Source organism: Peromyscus californicus, unplaced genomic scaffold (genome assembly GCF_007827085.1).
Source record: "Peromyscus californicus insignis strain IS unplaced genomic scaffold, ASM782708v3 Scaffold_6__1_contigs__length_162567912, whole genome shotgun sequence".
NCBI lineage: Eukaryota > Metazoa > Chordata > Mammalia > Rodentia > Cricetidae > Peromyscus > Peromyscus californicus.
This window is the reverse complement of record NW_026294584.1, coordinates 111347879-111370177: the sequence shown is the minus strand read 5'-3', so window position 1 is coordinate 111370177 and position 22299 is coordinate 111347879. Positions and strand designations below refer to the sequence as shown.

Below are 22299 nucleotides of genomic sequence, written 5' to 3'. Positions count from 1 at the left end.
GAAACTAAGTCCACATCACAGTGGACACCAGGGTCTCCACATTCACGGGGCCCTAGAGTGACACCATTCATGAACAAATAAGTTTGCTATAAAATCTCAGTGCAGAGATTCTTAGCAAAGTATCTGCATATCAATTGCTGATCTGGAATATCTCCTTGCCCTATATGTTTCTTTGCCTGAAATTACCCCAGTTTAGCTTTATTTCTTCCAGATCAAATGTCATGGCCTTAAACACTATTAAAATAAAATCATCTACCCTGGAGTCACAAAATGAAGTTTCACTAGTCACTGTACACCCAGGGTCTGCCTGTGTGTGATTTCTCCATTGGAACCAGTTGGTATAAAAACTATAGTGATGCAGTTGTGGTGGGTGAAGCAGCTATACATGAGCTGTGTAATAGTAGAGCACAGTCACTGCCAGGAGACAGGCAGGCACTGACCACTTGGGGAGGCCACACCTCCAAAGGAAGAAAAGGATCCTTTGTAAGGATGTATAAGAGTATACACATATACATACATACACATATACATACATACATACATACATACATACATACATACATAGACTCATGAACATAGACACATATGCATGCATTGTTGATAGGTAGACTTCTGAGGGAGTTTAAGGATAATACTAACACATCACAGACAAACATCTCTTTCTTTCCAGGTTGACTACTACAAGAATCAGGAGCCAATTGTTTCTTATATTTTCTGAGTAAGATGTGGGCAGCAGATTGGCTATAACTGTACCCATTTAAAGAATCTAAGAACGTGTGAATGTATGTGTGTCTATGTGTGTGTTTGTGTGTGTCTGTGTGTGTGTCTGTGTGTATGTGGTATATGTCTGTGTCTTGGTGCTAAGGACCAAAGGGAGGTCTTGAGGATGCTAGGTGTGTGTTCTACCATTAAGCAGTATGTCCTAATTTGTTCTCTTGCCTTGATAAATACCATGACCTGAATGTCCCTACCCTGTATCAGGTTAACAAAACCTAAACAGCACACCATATAACCCTAGTGACAGGAACAGATTCACCTGGACCTAGGAATTTCAGCTCAGACACCTAAGTTTAAGCAATTACTCTCTCATGGCACTTGAATTCAGAATGCCTAACAGTCTGTAAATCCAAGTAGTACACTTCACAAAAGTCCTTATTTCATTCACTCTTTAATTCATTTAGTTAGGCTTGGCCCTTTGCTAAATTGTAGACTAGATAAAGATTATCCATAGGCCTTTTTGTCTGAATTTGGCTATTTTTATCCAATACCATGCACAAAAATATTCCATCATCCCAACACTGCTGAATGATCAAGTCACATATGTATTATATAACTACATATTATTAACGTAGCCTTCAAACACATTCCTATATGTACTTTAATATGGCATTTCTTGATTGCATATAACATTAAGTGTCATATAAATAGTACATAAATAATGTACTGTATTGCTTAGAGAATAACAAGAAAAGTCTATATGTGTTCAATACACATGCAACTTTTTTCCAAAACAGTTCAGTCCTCAGTTGAATCCATGGGTGAGGCAGTTGTAAATAGGGACCCAACTATAATGAGTGCCTTGTGTTATCAGAGAGGACAGGGCTCTTTAGTGGCACTATTCCTGCAATCTCCCTTCTGACTGCCAAAATTGTTCAGTTATTAGAGATGTGTTCTCTACCTTCTTTGATAAGGAGTTAAGACCAGGCTGCCTGAATTCAAATCTCACCTCTGCCACTAACTCTGTGACTTTGAGGATGATATTTATCCTTTCTGCCTCAACGGTAGAAAGCTAAAGTACAGAGTAAGAGTAATAAATGTATATGTGACAACACTTTGTGAACTGTGCAGTGTTCATAGGAATAAGGTTGTTATCATTATGTTGCAGTAAGCCTATATTTTAGTTCTTACTATATGCCAGAAACTCTGTGATATACATTATATAGATTATAAATCATCTTGCTTGATGTTCATAACAATCTGAGATACATGTTGTTATTACTCCCATTTCACAGATGAGGAAACAAGGTTCAATGCATTAAGTAACTTTCTGAAGGTCACAAGAGTATATGTAATAGAGCTGTGAAGTGTGATTTCACTAACTAAATTTTTGCACCTATATCATAATTCACAGAGAAATCATTATCAATGTTACCACTAATATGTATGACCTATATACTAATGAATATTTTATTGAGGCTACAGCACTGTATTAGTTACTGTTCTGCTGCTGTGAGAAAACACCATGACCAAGGCAACTTAAAGAGTTTATTTGGGCTCATGGCTGCAGAAGGTCAGAGTCCACGAAAGTGAAGCAAAGACATGGCAGCAGGAGCAGGAAGCTGAGGACTCACATTCTGAGCCAAAAGCACCAAATAGAAAGTGGACTCCAAAGTGAGTAAGTCTTTAAAATCCCAAGGCCTCCCTCCAGTGACATGCTTCTTTCAACAGGCCTTAACTCCTAAGCTTCCTCAAACAGTGTCACCAACTGGGGACCAAGCGTTCAAATGTCTGAGACTATAGGAGACATTTCTCATTTAAAGCACCACAATCATCAAGAAACTACAATATTCAATGGTTTAAAACATAAACACATTATTCTATGGTTCTGGAGATTAGATGTACAAAATGGGTCTTAGGAGACAACAATCATTGTGCCATCAGGGTCACATTCTTTCTAAAGGTTCTAAGTGGCAATCTGCTCCTTGTTCTCTCTGCCTTCCTCTCCATCTTCAAATTATCACAAGGTCAGCGCTTCCATCATTGTATTTCCTGCTCTGTTGCTGAAGGACTCCGAACTCATTCAATGACAAGGCCACTGTAATTGCTGTGCTCTACCCACTTACATCAATACCCTTTCGTTCTCAAATGAGCAAAGTCCCCTTTGCCATGTAAAATATGGTATTCATAGGATCTGCCCTAGGGATGCAGAAGGAACATCTTTGGATAGACCCAATATTTTGTCTATCACACCTTGAAAATATCAAGCTATGAAACTACACTTAAAGAATTTTTTCTAATATAAAAATAAATTTCTTCCGTCCTCCCATATTTTATGAGCATCGATTTATGTTTAAATGAGATTGTGAACTTGATATTTTTCTCACTAACTTAATGAATTAAGCTGTCAGTCACAGGAGGGTAAGGAAGATATCCAGTGTCATCTCTTTCCAGTGCTGATGCAGGAAGCTGGCTTTGGTGGCTATGGGAGCTCTGCTTTAAGTGATGGGAATTAGCCCACAAAACAGAGAGTGAAGCTGTGGACCATAGATAGCATTTGAGCTCTCAGACAACAATCCACAGAGAGCATATTTCTATCCAGGATTCCCTTTGCAGAGTGGAGAAGATTCATTGACTCTGAGCCAAGAAAAAGTAGCTCTGCCCTCACTCAAGGGAGAGAACTATTGGCCAGGGGTAGCAGGGTTCTAAGACAAGAGAGGAGAGAAAGTGGTTTCAATGCAGCTGAGTTAGAATTGTCAGATTCACACCTCTTTATCATTAAGCATCTTATTATAAACGATAGTCAGTGAGAAACTCCTTTGTTGTGATGAAATCAGCTTCACATGGGCTACAAGTAGATCTGCGTACAAGCAGAGCTCATGGGTGATAGATGCTCTTTAATGCCTCCGTACCCCCATACTTGCAACGACTCCTCCAAAATTGCAGCTGGGGCTTCCTGGACCACATGTTGCTTTTTATAGTGGAACTCAAATCAAGTCACCCTGTCCAAGGTCAGATGACTGAAAATACTAGAATTTAACGGTGTCTGAGAAGAACTCTTAGCCAACGAATCTTGGGAATTGATTTGCCAATTCCCCAGCACCTTCATTCCCTGTTGGGAATTTAAGGAAGTTTGTATTTTGCTGTAGTTCTCAGTTTCTCATGGGATTAAGCCCTAGCTGCTCACTGTGATACTGTATTGGCCTCCTGACCAGCTGTTTTACCTCCACTGTTTCAAACTAATATGTCCTCCTGTGTCTTCTAGGTAAACCAAGATAAATTTCACCTTAGCATATACACATGGCATCAAAACATTTGGAATTAGAGAGATTAAGGAAAGTGAACGATCAAATTTCAAAACAAGATCATATAAAGAAAAGCAGCTCAAATTTATCTGAAATTGAGAAGCTTTTTTTTTTTCATTTGGTTCTATTTTAGTCTTGTTTTTTGTTTGTTTGGGGATATAAGGCTTTCTGTGCTTACTGTGTGAGAAAGTCGTGGGGAAACAAGAATGAACTAGACACTTCAGTTGTAAACCAAAATGGTCTTAGAAAATGTTATCTTAAAAAAATTAAATTTGCACACACAGGCACACACACATACACACTCACATGTATATGCACATGTGGCAGTCAAAAGACAACTTACAGGAGCATCTCTCTCTTTCCACCATGTGTATCCCTAGTATTGATGGTGTTGAACTCAGGTTCATTAGGCTAGGCAGCAAATGCCTTTACCTGTTGAGCCCATCTCAACAGCCCCAGGAAAGGAATCTTTAAAACTGACCCTTGAAGGAGATGAGGAAATGGTTCAGTGTGTTGGATACTTGCCTTGCAATCCTGAGGATTAGAGATCAGATCTCCAGGACACACTTAAAGCTGGGCAGGCATGGCAGCTGTCTATAATATCAGCACTTGGAAGGCAGAGACAGGGGACCCCCAGAACAAGCTGGCTAGCAAGACAAGCCAGAATAGATTATCTCCAGGAAGTTCAGGGAGAGATCATGCCTCCGTATATAATGTGGAGAATAAGACAGGTAAGATACAAGATGTCAACTTTGGGCCTCCAGAAACAAGCACCCCCATCACAAACACATGGCAGGGGGGTGGGGATATAATTAACCTTAGAAGCTTGAAACTGGCTAACTCAAACAGAATTGCTCCTATTGGTTAGACCATGTGTATGCTATGCTATCAGAATTGCCATGACTCTTACCTGGGGTAACCTGGAATGGGGTGTAGCTGGAAGAGGATGCAGTGGTTTGTGTTATCTCTCTGGCTCCTGAGAAAGACAGTGGCAGTGGTCATTGGATGATTGTGGAATTCCCAAGGGCTGTCAGTGTCACCCATGAGAAGAAAGAAGGAAATGACGGAATAAAGTGCTCTGAATAGCAACTCAGGGAAAGAAAGAAAGCCAGCAGGTTTGAAGGACAACATAAAAAGAGACTCTCATTTTCTGCAGGTGAGAGATCAGACTGGAAACTAGTGAGAGGAAAGAGTGGGGACATCTGATGTGACAGAGAAAAACAGCTACCTCTTGCTGCTTAAGAACTGAGCAGAAGTTTGACCCAAGAAAAGGCCTCTAAAGATGACCATACCACTGTCCTCAAAGTCTACCCCATGGTCTTATAACCAAGGTCAAATTTCAACTTGGCTTCATGAGGACAGTACCAACTCTGTATCATGAAATACAAATTATTCAATGAAGGCATTTCACAACCAAGTGAACAGATTCCTGTGGAACTAATGTGCATGTCTGGAAATGGGTCTTAAGACATGTACCTTTGGGTAAGGGAAGGGAGCAACATATAGTGAAGGAAAATTTGCTGCTATGAAGGCTCTGACTACATAGAGAATAATAGAAATTGGACTTTCCCATCTTCTGCCCTTGAACCCATGGGTGGCTTTCAACTGACATTTTAAAGTTGGGAAACAAATGTCCCCACTCACCCCACTTAGGTGGGCCATCTCTGATGATGAACTTTACATATTTTCTAGACTTTATCCACAGAGGTCTTAACCTTGTCACAAAGGATGATGGGTGGCTTGTCAGATTGTGTTGGATGTTTTGTTTTCCACCTAGTGGAAGTTCTGGAACCAAAATCTTTGTCTGATGGCTTGCTTGCAGGAAAACCTAAACCAAGATATGGAGATGAAAATCTCAAAACTAAGACTTAAGAGCATCCTTTATCATTACCAAAAGTGAAACAGCAAAGGAATACACTAGTATCTGATTAACAACTTGAGAATCTTAATACTTAAGGTGACTAGCAGTTCACCTGCAAATTTTAGGACATAGTCTGAACTTTAGTAGCTATGTTAAATATTGGCTGAATCAATGACTACAAAACAAATAACATTAACTCTAACTTCTTTCATATCTCACAGGGTGGCAAACTTTGCCTGTAAAATGATGAATGATAAATAGCTGAGATTTCACAGGGAACTCAATGTCGGTTGTAACTATTTATCTCTGTTGCTGTGTAAAAGCAGCTGAGGACTATATACAATGAACATAGATGCATTTCAATAAAACTTTGTTTGTAACCTTATGCCAGGCCACAGGGCATAGTTTACTAATTCCTGGTATAATCAAGTTGGTTTCACTACCAAGTAAGTTGGCATCCAGAAAAGTTCAGGTGTCCCTGATGACTATTTTGGTATTTTAAAATTTATATTATTTAAGATGCTTTGCTGGAAGCTTCACTGATCAATTGAGTGACTCTACAGTACACAAATTATGAAGAAATAAATTGTTACACAATAAACAGCAAAGGCCGATGCGATGCCACAGTTGGCTTGAGAGGAGAGTGAGTCAGTGGCCCTCTCTAAAATGCAGTTTCAACTTCTAAGTTTTCAGTTATAAGCAGTTAAATGTGCTCTAAAAACATTGAATAGAAAATTCGAGAAATAAACACCAGATAAGTTTCAAATAACTTTGTAAAGATGAATTATGTTTTATCACTGTTGTTGGTATCTTAAACCTAATTTAAAAAAAACTATTTTTAAAGGATATATATATATATATATATATATATATATATATATATATATATATATATATATATATATATGAAGCCATGGCTTATATTTACCTATACACGCACATGCATACACACATATATATGTATGCAAATTTAGTTCAGCGATATATTGCCATGGTAAAAGCGGAAGATCACTATATACATGTACCTTAAAAGTGGACAGCAAAATTAAGGAGGAGAAATATAAGAAGATGAAGCAGTCAAAAAGGCAGATGTGGTGTTCTCATTCCTATTAGAAAAATCCTAGATTCCCTCTTGAATATCCAGTTTCTCAGGCATACAGACCAAAGTCCTGAAAAAAGTCCGTTAAAATTTAAATAGCCCCAAGATTCTAGCCTGGAGCGTGCTGTGTGGTCGCCGTTCCCCAAGTGGTATTAGGCCCAGAAGTCCCTTCGCTCAGTGCGGGATACAAAGGAGGGCCATGGACATGTTTTCGAGACGCCAGATTTGCTGACAATCAAATCTCTCCCAGCTTCTGATAAAGACAGCTCTCAGGACCCACAAAGATCTGTGGGGACCCTGAGGGAGAGTCAACATATATGGCCAAAAAAACTGCCAAGAAGGAAGTGACAGGCAGGAACTTGCATCAAAGCGCCGAAGAGGAGGGAACATTCTCACTGGCCAGTCAGGATGTCCTGAGGAATAGAACCATAAAGAGAGCCAAGCGGAGAAACACCAGACTCCAGCCCGATGACGGAGGAACTTCCAAAGGGATTAAAGGTCTGGCTGTGCCTTCAGGAGGAGGAGAATTTAGCAGTGGCCCTGGAGAGGAGCCCCGGGAAGGACTATCAACCAGAAAGAACACAGCCAGGGCTGCAGCAGAGCCCAAGGCAGTCCTGGGTTCTGTTACAGCGAATGTCCCCACCTCTTCGGACCATGAACAGATCTCAGATCCCCAGACTAACGGCCACAGTCAGTATCCTGCCTTCTCCGGCCTGGCTTTCAGTCAAGCCTACGCTGGGAGTGTCTACCACAGGCAGTTGACTGGCCTGAACTGCTCTGTCCGGGACTGGATAGTGAAGCATGTGAACGCAAACCCGTTCTGTGACCTGACGCCTGTGTTTAAACAGTATGAGAAATACTTGGTTGCCATCGAGAAGCAGCTCCATAGCAGCTGCGGCTGTCTTTTCGAAAGAGATCCCAACAGGGGCTGGGTTGGGACACAGCCTCCTTCCCGAGATGTTGCGGCTGATCTACAGCCAGAGTCAGTCACGTCTGAAAAGACGGAGTTTATAGCTGAGAAGAAAGCGGACCCATCCCAAGGAGCAACAAGTGCCTCGTGTAACTTTGGCAAGAACACGACTGAAAGCCAAGTTTGGGTTTCCTTAAGCTCTGGTCCCATGAATGGAGTTTCGTCATCTACCAGAAGCTCCAGTTTAACAGGTAAAGGTACCACCCAGAGGAAACCAGTATCTGCAAACGCCCTGGACAGTCCAGCACAAGGCAGCAGTGATGAATACAAAGACAGAAGGGATGAGCCACCCATGGCGGTCCTCGTGGAAGAGGAGGAGGAGGAGGATGTTTTCTACTCCAAAAGATGTAAACTATTGTACAAGAAAGGCAGTGAATTTAAAGAAAAAGGTGTGGGCATACTGCATTTAAAAGCCACGGCCAACCAGAAGACGCGGCTCTTAGTGCATGATATCAAGGTAGGCAGCGTACTCCTGAATGTGGTGATCTCTGCCAATACGCCATGTACCCGGATGGGGAAGAATAACGTCCTCATTGTCTGTGTGCCGGATCCACCGCTTGATAAGAAGAATGCCGCCATCGAGGTCAGCATGCTAATTCGGGTGAAAACAAGCAAGGATGCAGATGAGCTGCACAAAATGTTACTGCAGAGAAAGGGTGCTTGAACACACAAATTCCACCGCGGAGCTTGCCAACTTCCTGCTTTTCGCTCTGCCCCCAAAATGTAGTTTTTCATCTGTCTTTGCTTATGACACCCTAAGAATTTCCATATAATAGAAATTTTGTGAGGAAAATTAAGGCCAACCAATACTTCAGATGAGTGTGGAGAAAGTGTCCTCCCTTATTAAGAGTCGCTTAACACACAGAATACTTTTGAATAAAAAGGTTTTGGAATTTTTTTTGATATTCATTTACTGAGTAAATTAAGTATAGGTGATTTCTTGGAAAAAAAATAAGTAGCCCATCTAGAAGAGGAGTGGCATTTTAAACAATTTAGACTAAGATCCTCCTTAACTTGGTCACCTAGAAAATTTCCTACTAATAGTGCTCACCTTCTTCCACACCACACTGTGTCTGTTTTCATTCTCATCCTATCTGCAGTGGCCATCTCTGCTAAAAATGTCAGAGGCAATGGCCTAGACCAGGAATGGCTACTGCAGGGTGCTGGATAACATATACCAAACCCTTTAGAACAGTGGCTCTCAATCTCCCTAATGCTGCAATCCTTTAACACAGTTCCTCATGTTGTGATAACCCCAACCACAAAATTATTTTCGTTACTACTTCATAACTTTGCTACAGTTATGAATCATGACGTAAATATTTATGTTTTCTGATGGTATTAGGAGACCCCTGTGGTCTCCAAAGAGGTTGTGACCCACAGGTTGAGAACCATTGCTCTGATTCTGATTCCATTCCATCAATATACATCTACTCTGCCTCTCTTTTACCATTCTGTATCTCCAAGGAGAAAATAAGCTGTGGATGATGCTGGTGACATAAATATCTCCTGTCCAAATCAAGGCAAATGGTTTCTGCTCATGAAACAAAAGTGAGTATCCCTGATGGAGCGTCATTCTTTGTCCAATTCTCATTCAAACAAACTGTAAAATATTATTATCAAACTAGAAGTGGAATCAAATCTTTGAGAGTCATTTATCATCTTAGTGAGTCATGACTCATCTTTTCAAAATTAGCCATTAACAGTTGACCAACATCCAAAAGTGAACCAGATAGGAAAAACTGTATGGTTCAATATTGTGTCAAGCACACTGTGGGAATTATAGATGAATAATTGATCAAACAGATTGACAAGTAAGATGAATGGGTTTGACCAAACAAGATATGAAGCCAGGAGATAAAGCTGGCTAGAGTACAACTTTCAAATATGCCTTATAAGAGTGCACTGGTTGGGAACTGTGCAAGACCTCCTGATCAAAACCCCATGTCTTGGTTGTACTGTGAGTCTTCTCAGAGGATACTCTTCTTTAATCATCACAAAGCTTCCATGTGGGCTGCAGGAGGGTGGAAACGCTTCATAAGAGCATTAGAAGCCTCACAGTAGCCATGGGAACCTGCTGATGGTCAGGTGAAAGCTGGCTGTCAAAAGAGGAGTCATTAAAAAACGACTTTTGGCAGAAGTAGCCTATTGGAACGTACTTCATCCTTTGACATTTCCACAAATGTATACAGATCTTTGTCACTTTTATACCCCTTTACCCTGTTATCCCACTCCATCTTCTGCTGAAACCTTTTCTTCTTCCCCCTTGTACTTTGATGGCTTGTGGTGGGGCGGGGGCAGTGAGTGTGTGTCACTGAGTTTAATTATAGTTGCTTGGATGAGCATGGGGGCTAATTTACTAGACTGTGGACAACTTATCAGTGGCTATACCACTGAAGAAAATGACAACCCTCCCCCAGAACTCATTAACTGCCTATAGTTCCTAGATGAGGGGTGGGGCCTCAGAAGTCCCTCCCATTGCATGATGAAATGGTGATAGGCCCAATCTGGTATAGGTATGGTGCAAGTGAACACAGTTATGGTAAATCCATGAGCCTCAGAGCAGGCAATAAAAACATCCTGTTTAGGGGTAGTCACCCCATAGTTACTTAATGTTCACATTCTGACCGTTTCTGAGTCTGCCCTCTGCAAAAGGAATTTCTCTGGCCAATGCTGAGAGCAGTGCTAGAGGAGACAGGAAGCATGAAGAGCCTGGGGAAGAATTATACACAGCAATCCTCTAGGTATGGCACAACCACTGAAACCATGATCCCAGGGGAGGCGAAGTTATCAGTACTGAGGCTGTAAAAGAAAATTAGTCATGGATGGGAGAGAGAATCATGGGGTCCTAGTCCTCCATGCTAAGCTACTGGCAATGAACAGATTCTGGAAAAAGGAACTCATTGCCTTAGTTGTACACCAAACTCCAATGAACAGTTGCAAACCAATGATCACATGTATTATCCTGATTAAACTCAGTCTGTCACAAAACAAAACTAGCAAATATGAAAATATGGGAAGGAAACTTAGAGAGAGGATAGAGGGTTGACATGACTGAGAGAGAGAGAGATAAAAAAAGGGTAGGGATGAGAGTAATTCAAATGTGTTACATACTTACATCAAATTGCCAAAGAGCGAATTTAGAAGGCAGTTTGACACTGTCCATTTAGCAGAGCATTAGTAGTAGGTTCTCCCCCAGGGCCTATGACCTCCCTAGCCACCAGCTAGACCTGTTTTTTTTTAATTAAAAATTCTCTTGCAAGTATATCTGTCAAGTTGAAAGATCTCCATATTTAGAAATAAGAGAAAGAGGTCATGGTGAGATTTTGATGTGAAAGAGCTATTAGTAATTGCTCCAGTGTGGTGAAATTGAGAAGAGAGAGCATTTGAATGGGGGTATTCCACTTCAAAGCCATGCTGTCATAATATTGATGGTTCAATAGTTAGGAATAACAGTTTCGCAGGCTTTCCACTGCCAGACACCTCTGTCATTTATAGAGAAAAGGCTTCTTTAAATCTCAACAAAGACCAGCATTTGGGGGGGCTGTCCTCTGTTAGCTCCAATTGTCCTGGATTGATAGAAAGATATGGAATGCAAAGGACACCACTCCTATTGTCAAAACAATTCTGCAATGTTTAAATTTGATTTAGGAGAAAATAAATTACACAGTTTTCACCAACTAGGCACCCGACAAGAGTTTTGTTCAATGATAGTGCCATTCATAAAAAGAAAGAAAAAAAATTACCCTCCATGACTGCGTGTACTTATCTTGACAAAATATTTCCATCCATCTTTTCAAAGCCTGTGAGCCAGAAAAATTATGATGATAATTTATAAATCATGTGTGATATTATGACATACACTGTGTCAAATATTAGAGGTTAAGAGTTCAGTAGTGGCATGTCTAATTTAGGGGTTCAGTCTGGCATTAATGCCAGTTTAAAGCAAATAAATCTTGCCACAGAGGCTAGCATCATTGGCTTCTACACATGGCATGCCAATAGCTCCCTCTTCCATGGTTAGACCAACCTGCAAAGCCTCTAGAATTGTCAAATGGCCCTTTGGTTCAAACCCTACAGTTCTTAAAAGTTACTCAGATGTTTTAGTAAATAACTGTACCAGATCTGAATCTTAAAGAGCTAGGAAATGATCCTGTAGTTTTCGCTCCAAAATAATTCCAGTGGATTTTCAGTAAAGACAAGAGAGAAGAGAAAGGAAATCTAAGTAAGTGTAATATAAACATTGTTTCAATTTTAAATGTGCCAGATATTATTTCAAGCCGTATGTGTAGATTAAACTATGCAATCATTCAAATGACCCTATGGAGTAGGAGCATTCATCACCTTCATTTCATAGGTGAGAAACATAATGGTGAGATGATAAACATTTTGCATGAAGTTTCTACAGAGAAAACCCTTCAACCCCAAGTTCAAAAGTAGGCAGGGTTGTACAGAGCATATTTCATGCCTCTCTCTACTGTGTCTTGAGAAGTAAAAGCCCTTTTAGCTAATGGTATACAGGTGTAGAGGAAGGTACATTGGCTTTTGAGCAAAATAATGAGCAACCTTTGATATTTCATGAATTTTCACTGAATCAGGGTCACATCCACATACAGATATACTGTCTATAGCTGTTTTCATGCTACAAGGCCACACTGAATAGAATTAACTTATTATAAGGCCTGTAAAGAAACAATTGCTATTCTTATTTTTTAATGTGTGTATGTTATAAGCCTGTGTGTGCACCTAGATGTGCTAGTATACTCATCCACACATGTGCATGTAGAGGCTAGAGGTTGACCAGGTGTCTTTTTCTATCCATCTTCTTAGTATTTGAGACAGGGTCTCTCATTGAACCTAGAGTTTATTGTTTCAGCTGTCCTAACTGAACAGTAACCCCTGGGAATCTACCTATCTCTGTTTACCAGCTTTTACATATGTGCTGGCATCCAAACTCCCCACTGAACCATCTGTCTAGCTCCCAAATAATTATGAATTGACCTTTTACAGAGTCTGTCACTGATTTAGACCTTGTCCCAGAAGCGGAAAAGCTGTTCCCTCCAGTGGTTACAGAAAGAGGCAGGACTTGAATCTAGGTCAGTTCCTTTCCCAGGTTCTCACACAGAGGACTAGCTCTAATGATAACACAAACGGCCATGAGCAGAGAGCTAGAACTTTCTGTGGGCCATTCTGGAAAGCATTTATTGATGTAAACACCATAGCCCTCAAACAATGAGGTACCATTGCATGGCATGGCAGAGGTAAAGGGACTCAGCCTGGTGCCCTCTCCATTTCTTGCTATGTAGAGAGGCCTTTTCTCTTAATGTCCTGGGAACAGTTTACCAAATGTAAGGCAAGTGAAATGCTCCAAAGACCACACCTCTAATCATACTCGGGGAGCCCCCTGAGATGAATCAGTGAGGAGTCCCTCAGTCTGAAACTTGACTGAGACAAACCTGAAATCTCAAACCTAGCCTCTGTTTCCAGTTTCTAGGACTAGCTAGTTTGAGAATGCATCCTTTATTGGATCTCTCCCTTTCTGATACCTCTTCCTCACTTCCAACACGCACGTCCTGTAACTGTCTCCTAAAAGAACAATGCTTGAACTCTGACTTCAAGGTCTGTTTCTGAAGAAAATGAAACTAAGGCTTGTCAGGTTTTCTGGCAAAAACCCTGTGGTGGTTATTCTTGGTTGTCAACTTGACTATCTCTGGAATGAACTACAATCCAGAAATGAAGGGTACACCTGTGATCTAGATCTTGAGTTAGGAAGACAACAGCCTTTGTTCCAGATTTTGAGGTGGGATGACACACCCTAAATCCGGGCCACACCTTCTGCTGGAATCCTATATAAAGACAATGGAAGAAGGAAGAGATTGTTCATTCTGCACCTGCTTGTTCTCATCTTGCCAGCACATTTAGCCCTTCACTGGCATTGGAGCCTACCTCTTTGGGATATGTAGGCCTATTTGAATTCTGGAGACAGCACATTCCTCACTTGAGTGTGTTATCCCAGCTCATATACCAAGTGACTTGAAAAGCTGCTGGCTTTGTATGGGGCCTGGAACAGGAAATGGATCTTCAGCAGGTCCAGGATGCTGTGCAGACTGCTCTGCCACTTGTACCATATGATCCAGCAGACTCAATGGTACTTGAGGATTCAGTGACAGATACAGATGCTGTTTGGAGCCTTTGGCAGTCCCCTATAGGTGAATTACAGAAGATATCTTTGGGATATTTTGGAGTAAGGCTCTAACACGATCTGGAGACAACTATTCTCTCTTTGAAAGACAGCTCTTAGCCTGCTATTGAGCCTTAATGGAAACTGAACATTTGACAATGGACTATCAAGTTATCATGCAACTTGAACTGCCCATCATGAACTGGGTGTTATCAAACCCACCAAGTTGTAAAGTAGAACATGCACAGCAGCAATCTATTATCAAATGGAAGTGGTACATATGTGATCAGGCCCAAGCAGGTCCTAAAGGCACAAACAAATTACATGGAAGTTTCCCAAATGCCTATGGTCCTTATTCCTATTATAATAACTTCTTCTGCCAAGCATGCACCTACAGCTTCATGGGGTGTTCCCTATGACTGGTTGACTGAGAAAGTGAAGACTAGGGCCTGGTTTATTGATGGTTCTGAATGTTATGCAGGTACCACCCAGAAGTGGACAGCTGCAGCATTTCAACTCCTTTCTGGGACAACTCTGAAAGATACTGGTGAAGAGAAATCTTCACAGTGGGCAGCATTTTGGGCAGTACACATGGTATCACAGTTTGTTTGGAAGAAGAAATGGCCAGATGTACAATTGTTAACTGGCTCATGGGGTGTAGCCAATAAATTGGCTGGATGATCAGGTACTTGGAAAGAGCATGACTGGAAAATTGATGAGAAAGACATCTGGGGAAGAAGTATGTAGATAGAACTCTCCAAATGAGCAAAGGACGTGAAGATACTTGTGTCCCACATAAATACGCATCAAAAGGTGACTTCAGCTGAGGAGGAGTTCAATAATCAAATAGAGAGGATGACTCATTCTGTAGAAACACCCTCTGTCCCCAGCCATTCCTGTCATTGCCCAATGGGCCCATGAACAAAGTGGCCATGGTAGCAGAAATGGGGGTTATGCATGAACTCAATAACATGGACTTCCACTCATCAAAGCTGACATGGCTATAGCTGCCGCTGAGTATGAGCTCTGCCAACAACAGAGACTAACACTGAGCCTCAGATATGGCATCATTCCCTGGGGTGACCAGCTAGCAACCTAGAGGCAGGTTGACTTCATTGGACCACTTCTTCCATAGAAAGTAAAACACTTTGTCCTTATTGGAGTTGATACTTATTCTGCTTATGGATTTGCCTTTCTTGCATGTAATGCTTCTACCCAAACCACCATCCATGGACTTATCAGAATGACTTATTCTTTGACATGGTATTCCACACACTATTGTTTCTGACCAAGGAACTCACTTCATAGCCAGAGAGGTGTGACAGTGGGCCCACAGTCATGGAATCCACTGGTCTTACCATGCTCCCCACCACCCTGAAGCATCTGACCTGATAGAAAGGTGGAATGGCCTTTTGAAGACACAGTTACAGTGCCAATTAGGTGGCAGCAGTATGGAGGGCTGGGACAGGGTTCTCCAGAGGCAGTATATGCTTTGAATCAGCATCCAATATATGGTACTGTTTCTCCCATAGCCAGGATCTATGGGTCCAGAAATCAACAAGTAGAAAAGGGGATAGTTTCACTCACGATCACCCTAGTGACCCACTAGGAAAGTTTTTGCTTCCTGTCCACAACTCTAAATTCTGCTAGCCTAGAAGTTTTGGTTCCAGAGTGGGTAGTGCTCTTGCCAGAAGCCATGAATGACAAACAGTCCATTGAACTGCAAGGTCAGACCTTCTCCTGGTCATGTTGGGCTTCTAACACCCTTAATCCAACAGGCTAAGAAAGGAATAACAATGTTAGGAGGGGTGATAGATTCAGATTACCATGGGGAAATTGGATTGCCTCTCCACAATGAAGGTTAGAAGGATTATGTCTGGAATGCAGGAGATGCTTTTGGGCATCTCTTGGTGCTACCATGCCCTGAGATTAAAGTTAATGGGAAACTAAACAGCTGAATTCAGGCAGGATGACAAAGGGCACAGATCCATCAGGAATGAAGGTGTGGGTCACTCCTCCAAGAAAAGAGCCAAGATCTGCTGAGATGCTAGCAGAAGGTAGAGGAAATACAGAATGGGTAGTAGAGGAAGGTAGATATAAATACCATCTAAGGCCATGTGACCATTTACAGAAATGAGGATTATAGTTGACATGAATGCTTCTGTTGTATTTTGTTAAGAATGCATTTGTGCAGATATTGTGTTTTCTTTTGATTTCATTGACATCAATTAAGAGAATATCAATGGTTACCATATTTAAGTTTGAGATAGTAAAAGAATGTCCTCCAAGGGATATTGTCACATATTCTAAATTTATAATATGTTTGCAGTTGTACAAGGGATAGTTATGTCAAGTTAGGTATAATTATGTCCTGGTTAAATATATAATGCATTTGAGAGCATGTGGGATAGTTATATTATGTTTAGGCATCATTATGACCTGTTTATTGTTTTCATTTGGAAATTAATCATGACATAAGAATATATGATTGCGTGTCAAGTTGGATTGTGATGGCTATTCTTGGTTGTCAACTTGACTATATCTGGAATAAACTACAATCCAGAAATGGAGAACATGTCTGTGATCCAGATCTTGAGGCAGGAAGACAACATGCCTTTGATTCAGATCTTGAGGCTGGATGACACACATCTTTAATCCAGATCTTAAGACAGGAAGACATACCTTTAACCTGGGCCACACCATCTGCTGGAAGTCTATATAAGGACAATGGAAGAAGAAAGCCTTCCTTCCTCTTTTCCTGCTTGCCTTCACCTTGCCAGCACATCAATTCCTTCACTGGCATTGGAGCTTACTTCTTTTGTATTCCATCAAATACAGAAGACCAACCAAGGCACACAGCCTCCTGAGACTGAGCAACTACTAGATTCTTGGACTTTCCATCCACAGCTAGCCATTGTTGAATTAGTTGAATTGCAGCCTGTAAGTCATTCCAATAAATTCCTATATATATATATATATATATATATATATATATATATATAGAGAGAGAGAGAGAGAGAGAGAGAGGGAAGAGAGAGACAGAGAGAGACAGAGACAGAGACAGAGAGAGACAGAGATTCATTCTATAAGTTCTGGGAGTCTAGAAAACTCTGCCTAATATAAACACCAAGATCTGGGAAAGTTATATGGGGGACCCAGAGTCCTAGAGCTGGGTATTGATCTTATCAAGATTTGAACCAGGAACATCTGGCTCTAAATTCTTAGCAAAACCCTTTTCTCAGAACAGCTCTGTGTAGGTATACCCAAGTGTGCCTGCTCAGCTTCCTTTGCTTAACAGGAATCTGGAAGAGCATCAGGACAACCTCTGAAAGCTTATTTGGGGAGAGAAGAAAACTACTTCCAGGGGGGAGATTAAATATCCCCCCCCCCCCCCCGGCTCTCACAGAAAAGACAGGGCTTCTCTCATGACAACAGTTTCTAGGCCACTACCTGAGAGATGGGAAGAGGGATCTGTCCTCCCCTGAGTCCTAGGAATTGGCATTTATACCTCCCCTTGCCTCTGCTCCACTACCAGCCCCAGGTGGAATATTCCCCCGAGCTCCACACAATCAGTTACCTTTCCCCAGGCATCAAGACAGACATAAAATCTCCACTCAGGTGCTATTACTGACACACAAAATTCATGTGTCCCCAGTAACACAAATCATGCTTCTGTTCCTCTTCAGTCTGGGGAAACAGTGAGACCATCATCCTCTATTCTCTAAGGGATTAAAATGAAACACATGTGTGATTGATACACCACTGCCGTTATTCTTCATCCACAGACCATGAGCCTCCTTTAACGAGAGACATTCAAGTAATTTTGACTGTCTCACACTCATCCTGCCTGGTGGATGAACAAGAGCTGGTCCCCAAGAAGAAACATCCTCTGTCAACCGACCCCTCTGCACTGGCCCTGCCCCAGGCTCTGTAGGCAAAGGGTTTATTTTCTCTGAATATCCTATGTATTGAATAAAGAAAACTAAGAGCATTTGTAGTCTTCTAAGGAGAAAACAGAGGACTGAGGCATAGCTATGACATACAATATGGAATTGGTGCCCCTAGAATTGCATGGCAAAGAGTCCACCCAGTAGTACATGACCTTCGTTCAGCCCACCTTCAAGATCTATGAATCTCATATGGACGTGTCTTGCCCAACACATTCATGTAACCATAGATGTTATGCTAATTAGTATGAATTATTTACTAAAAAAAGGATGAGAATGTGTCTGACCAGCAGAAATCAATCATTCAATTAACAAGAGTTGTAACTCCTAAAGCAGGTTATTCTGGGCTTGTTATATCAGTGACTCCATGGGACCTGGGTTCCTACTTGACTTTTATACAGTTACATCTGCCTCTGTCTCTTGATGTGCAGATGGCTACTGTAGCTTGGGCACCATTCCCCAGGGACACCTGGCCAAATGTACCCACTCACAGAATCCAAAAGGTCAGAAAACAATTGAACCCCCATCTCCTACAGGAGAGCAATGGTCTTGGAGCTCTGGAAGCATCTAAAGCCTTTAGATCTGTCACCTGTCACCACCCACCAACCTTGGTTCTATATTGGTAAATATTTCCAGTACATCCTCATTCCCCATTTAAACAATCTCAGTGAGCATATGTCTATTTCTTCTAATCAAATGGCTTAACCAACTTTTTCACCTGCTACTAAGAGAGAGAGTTCCCATCTGGGCAATTACATGGCACCCCGGGGGAAAAAGATCCATGACTCCATCCCAGAGAGGACAGTGCCCTTCTTAATTAAATGTAATTACTGTCACTCCTGTAAGTTAGATAAGCTCAATGGAAAGCTTTGTGACTGGTCAGAGTATGGAGACTAATTGATTACTGGATGCTTAGTCGTAAGTGAGACATCTATATCACTCCCTGCAAGAGAACATTGCAGAAAGAGGGGTGGAAAGAACGCATGAGCTGAAGGATGAGGAGGAGTGCTATGAAGTGGTACCCTCCGACCGTGCCATGGCTGTTGTACCCATGAACTCACAGTAGCAGGGGCAACCAGCCCAAAACCTGATGAGATTGGGACTAAAAACACTCCATCATGGATGGGAGACAGGCTCATAAGGCCCCACTCCTCCCTGGAGAACTCTAGGCAGCTAATGGCTGCCAAAGGAGTGGGGGTAATAGAAACCATCCAAAAAAGGCTGTTGGAAATCATATGTTTGAGAGCCTCTTATACCAAAAGATGGCAGTGTCTCATTCACATACAGAAGACAGACAATGGCTCTGACTATGGGTGCTTAATAAAGATGATGTATGTAGACCCCAGCACTCAAAAACCTTTTTGAGAATAAGGACACGTGAGGAGAAAAAGCTCAACTACTAGAATATTAGAACAATGGTTTTTCATAGATTCTGTACAGGGGTAATCGAGAAAGCAAAAACTTTATCCAAGTATTTATTGAGTACAGTGTTATATAATAGTTCTGATAGCATATGGTGGAAGTAGTACATATTTAATAGTATTTTCTTGTAAAATATCAATTTGCAGTACAGTCCCAATAGTAAAGCGTTTGTCTAACTTTCACAAGACTATAAGTTTGTTTCCAGCACCAGAAAATAAACCCAAATATGTGTACATAATAGTACTTATAAAATACAATATCACTAGGTTTAACTTTTATATATACATGTATTCTGCCTACACAGTACTGTCCACTCAGGGTCTGGAATCAAACTACCTGAATTCAGATCTTAGATCTGCCACTTGTTGGCTGTCTAGAAAACTAAGCTATTTAACCTCTCTGAACTTGTGTCTATTTATAAATTCAGTTGGTGCATCCTCCACACACGGTGCTTTGTGGATTAAATGGGATTATCCATGTGCCATACTTATCGTGATGCTTGAACACAGTAAGCCTTCAATCAATACTTATTGTCACCAAAGAAGCAACATACTCAACATTGATCTTATCAGTAAGACATTGAGACCTTAATAGACAATTTTACTGATTTATTTCTAGGGTTCTTGTTCATAGCCAGCCTGTTGCTTTAAAAGTTTGTAAAAAGCCGGCCGGTGGTGGCGCACGCCTTTAATCCCAGCACTAGGGAGGCAGAGCCAGGCGGATCTCTGTGAGTTCGAGGCCAGCCTGGGCTACCAAGTGAGTTCCAGGAAAGGCGCAAAGCTACACAGAGAAACCCTGTCTTGAAAAAACAAAACAAAACAAAAAAACAAAAGTTTGTAAAAAAAAAAAAAATGTATCATTCCAAATTGGGGACACAGTTATAAGACAGTACTTTAACAATGAATCTTTAAAAGTTGAAATTCAGTGTTTTCTAGAACTAATGAAACAATATTCTTAAGGGTCTGGTTAGCTAATTTTTTGGTTAGAGGTTGAATTCTTTTACACTGATACAAACAGCCTCTAAAATATAGTTTTTCATACCAGGCAACAACAACAATCATTATCTGCAGCTATATAACAATACTCCATGTAGTACAGAAACTAAATGAAGACATAAGTTTGCTTCAAACTGTGGAAGCCAATGCCAAATTAACTATATTATACTCAACACCTCAATTGAAAATGGAGTATCCTCAATGGGAATATGGCTTACATAAGCCATGAGGATAAGAGAAAATGAATTCCAGTTGATCTAAGGGGAGTGTAAACCTATTAGGACAAAGATGTTGCCAGCAGAAAAATGTAATTAAAATATGCCACTAGGCAAATTCCCAAAACTCGGTGATTATGACAGTATCCTAAAGTTGTTACTTCACATTACTAACAGTTCTTGGTGGCTTCAAATTCCAGCCTTCATTAGGATATGCAATGTGTTCTCTCTAGAAGAGAGACACCCTTTGTTAATTTTAGTGCTTAATTTTCAAAATAAATTAAAGCTCATGCACATGACTTTGTCTGGACAATAGATTATGCACATAAAGGATGTGGGGCCAGTTCTGAGCCAAGGTTCTTAAGATGCCTCATTTTCGCTTTTGGTCTTTGGAAATGGCAAGAGCTCTCTTCCTACGGCTTGTGTTCATCAACCTGAACCAGACGTGTTGAACAGATCTGGCCTGACTGGACCTACAACTTAGAGCAGAACTGTTGAGGTAAGCCGATGCCATCTTACATAACTAAGCCAGCCAAGGTTAGCAGAAGTACCCCTTGCCAACCTGTAGTGGCCTGCCCAGAAAAGTATGACAATGTCCTTTTATCTGAGATTGTGCAGATATTTATTTCATAACAGTATCTGGATGATATATTCATGATCATTGACAGTAATGATTACTATCTGTGTCTCTATGCCAAGCCCAATCACAGAACTTTTGCCAGGACAATATTTTTTTCAATTTTAGAAATGGAGAATTGAGGGCTAGAAAATCTTTTGCATCTTTCTAATATTTAAAAGTAAATGGCTAGTCTGTGGTTTGACATTTGGTCCACTTTAACATTCCATGTTCTCTCCCTCTCTCTAAACAGTATGTCAATGTAAGTCAGTAGAACTTTTCTACAGAGAGTATATATGTTTCTTGGAAGGTCAAGGCTGGAATGAAGTGTGCAAGGGGAGAGCAATAGGCAGTAAACTCAGGAAGGTGGACACAGCCTGGCTCACCAAGACCTCTTGCCGTTGTAGAGAGCTCCTATTTTACTATGAACAAAAGCCAAGCATGGTGGCACATGTCTGTAATCTTAGCACTTGGGAGGTTAAGGCAGGAGGATGAAAAATGCCAGTCTAACCTGGTCACCATCAGAGACTAGAAAGAAACAAACACAAATAGATACCCACAATGAAAGGAAAGGAATTCAGATGTTTTAACCCAATGGATATTTTATAAGCACTTTGCGGGACACAAGGGTTTCAGTGGTCAACTGAAATAAAAATAGAAAGCCCTACTATTACTGAGTTTCCAAGCTAAGTGAAAAATAAATATAGCCACAACTCTGGTAGAAGGCTCCTGCTCCACCAGAGGCCATGCTGATACCCAGAATCCCAGGTATACCCCTGCTTGCAGACCACCAACACTCCCTCACTGCCTGCCCTGCCTAACTTCAACTGCCTCTCCTTTCCTCCTCACCATATTCTGACCCACAACTCCTCTGGCAGAAGCCCCCTGCTCTACCAGAGGCCATGCTGGCAGCCAGAACCCCAGGTAAGGGTCCCACCTGTGGACCACCAACATTCCCTCAATGCCTACCT

The 22299-nt window shown here is 41.2% G+C and overlaps 2 protein-coding genes across 4 annotated transcripts in view; one reads left to right on the top strand and one right to left on the bottom strand.

The window, feature by feature from the left end:
* Positions 1 to 22299, bottom strand: part of Tafa1 (TAFA chemokine like family member 1) — a 518804-nt gene that overhangs the window by 451124 nt on the left and 45381 nt on the right. The gene's annotated exons all lie outside the window — the stretch shown is intronic.
* LOC128100118 (nuclear pore complex protein Nup50-like) lies at positions 7300 to 8713 on the top strand. The gene has a single exon (XM_052722219.1). The coding sequence runs from the start codon at positions 7300 to 7302 to the stop codon at positions 8614 to 8616; it is 1317 nt and encodes a 438-aa protein (XP_052578179.1). The 3' UTR covers positions 8617 to 8713.

Bases quoted from the DNA above. Each gene is read 5' to 3' on its own strand.
- LOC128100118 (XM_052722219.1), top strand. From the start codon at position 7,300: ATGGCCAAAAAAACTGCCAAGAAGGAAGTGACAGGCAGGAACTTGCAT.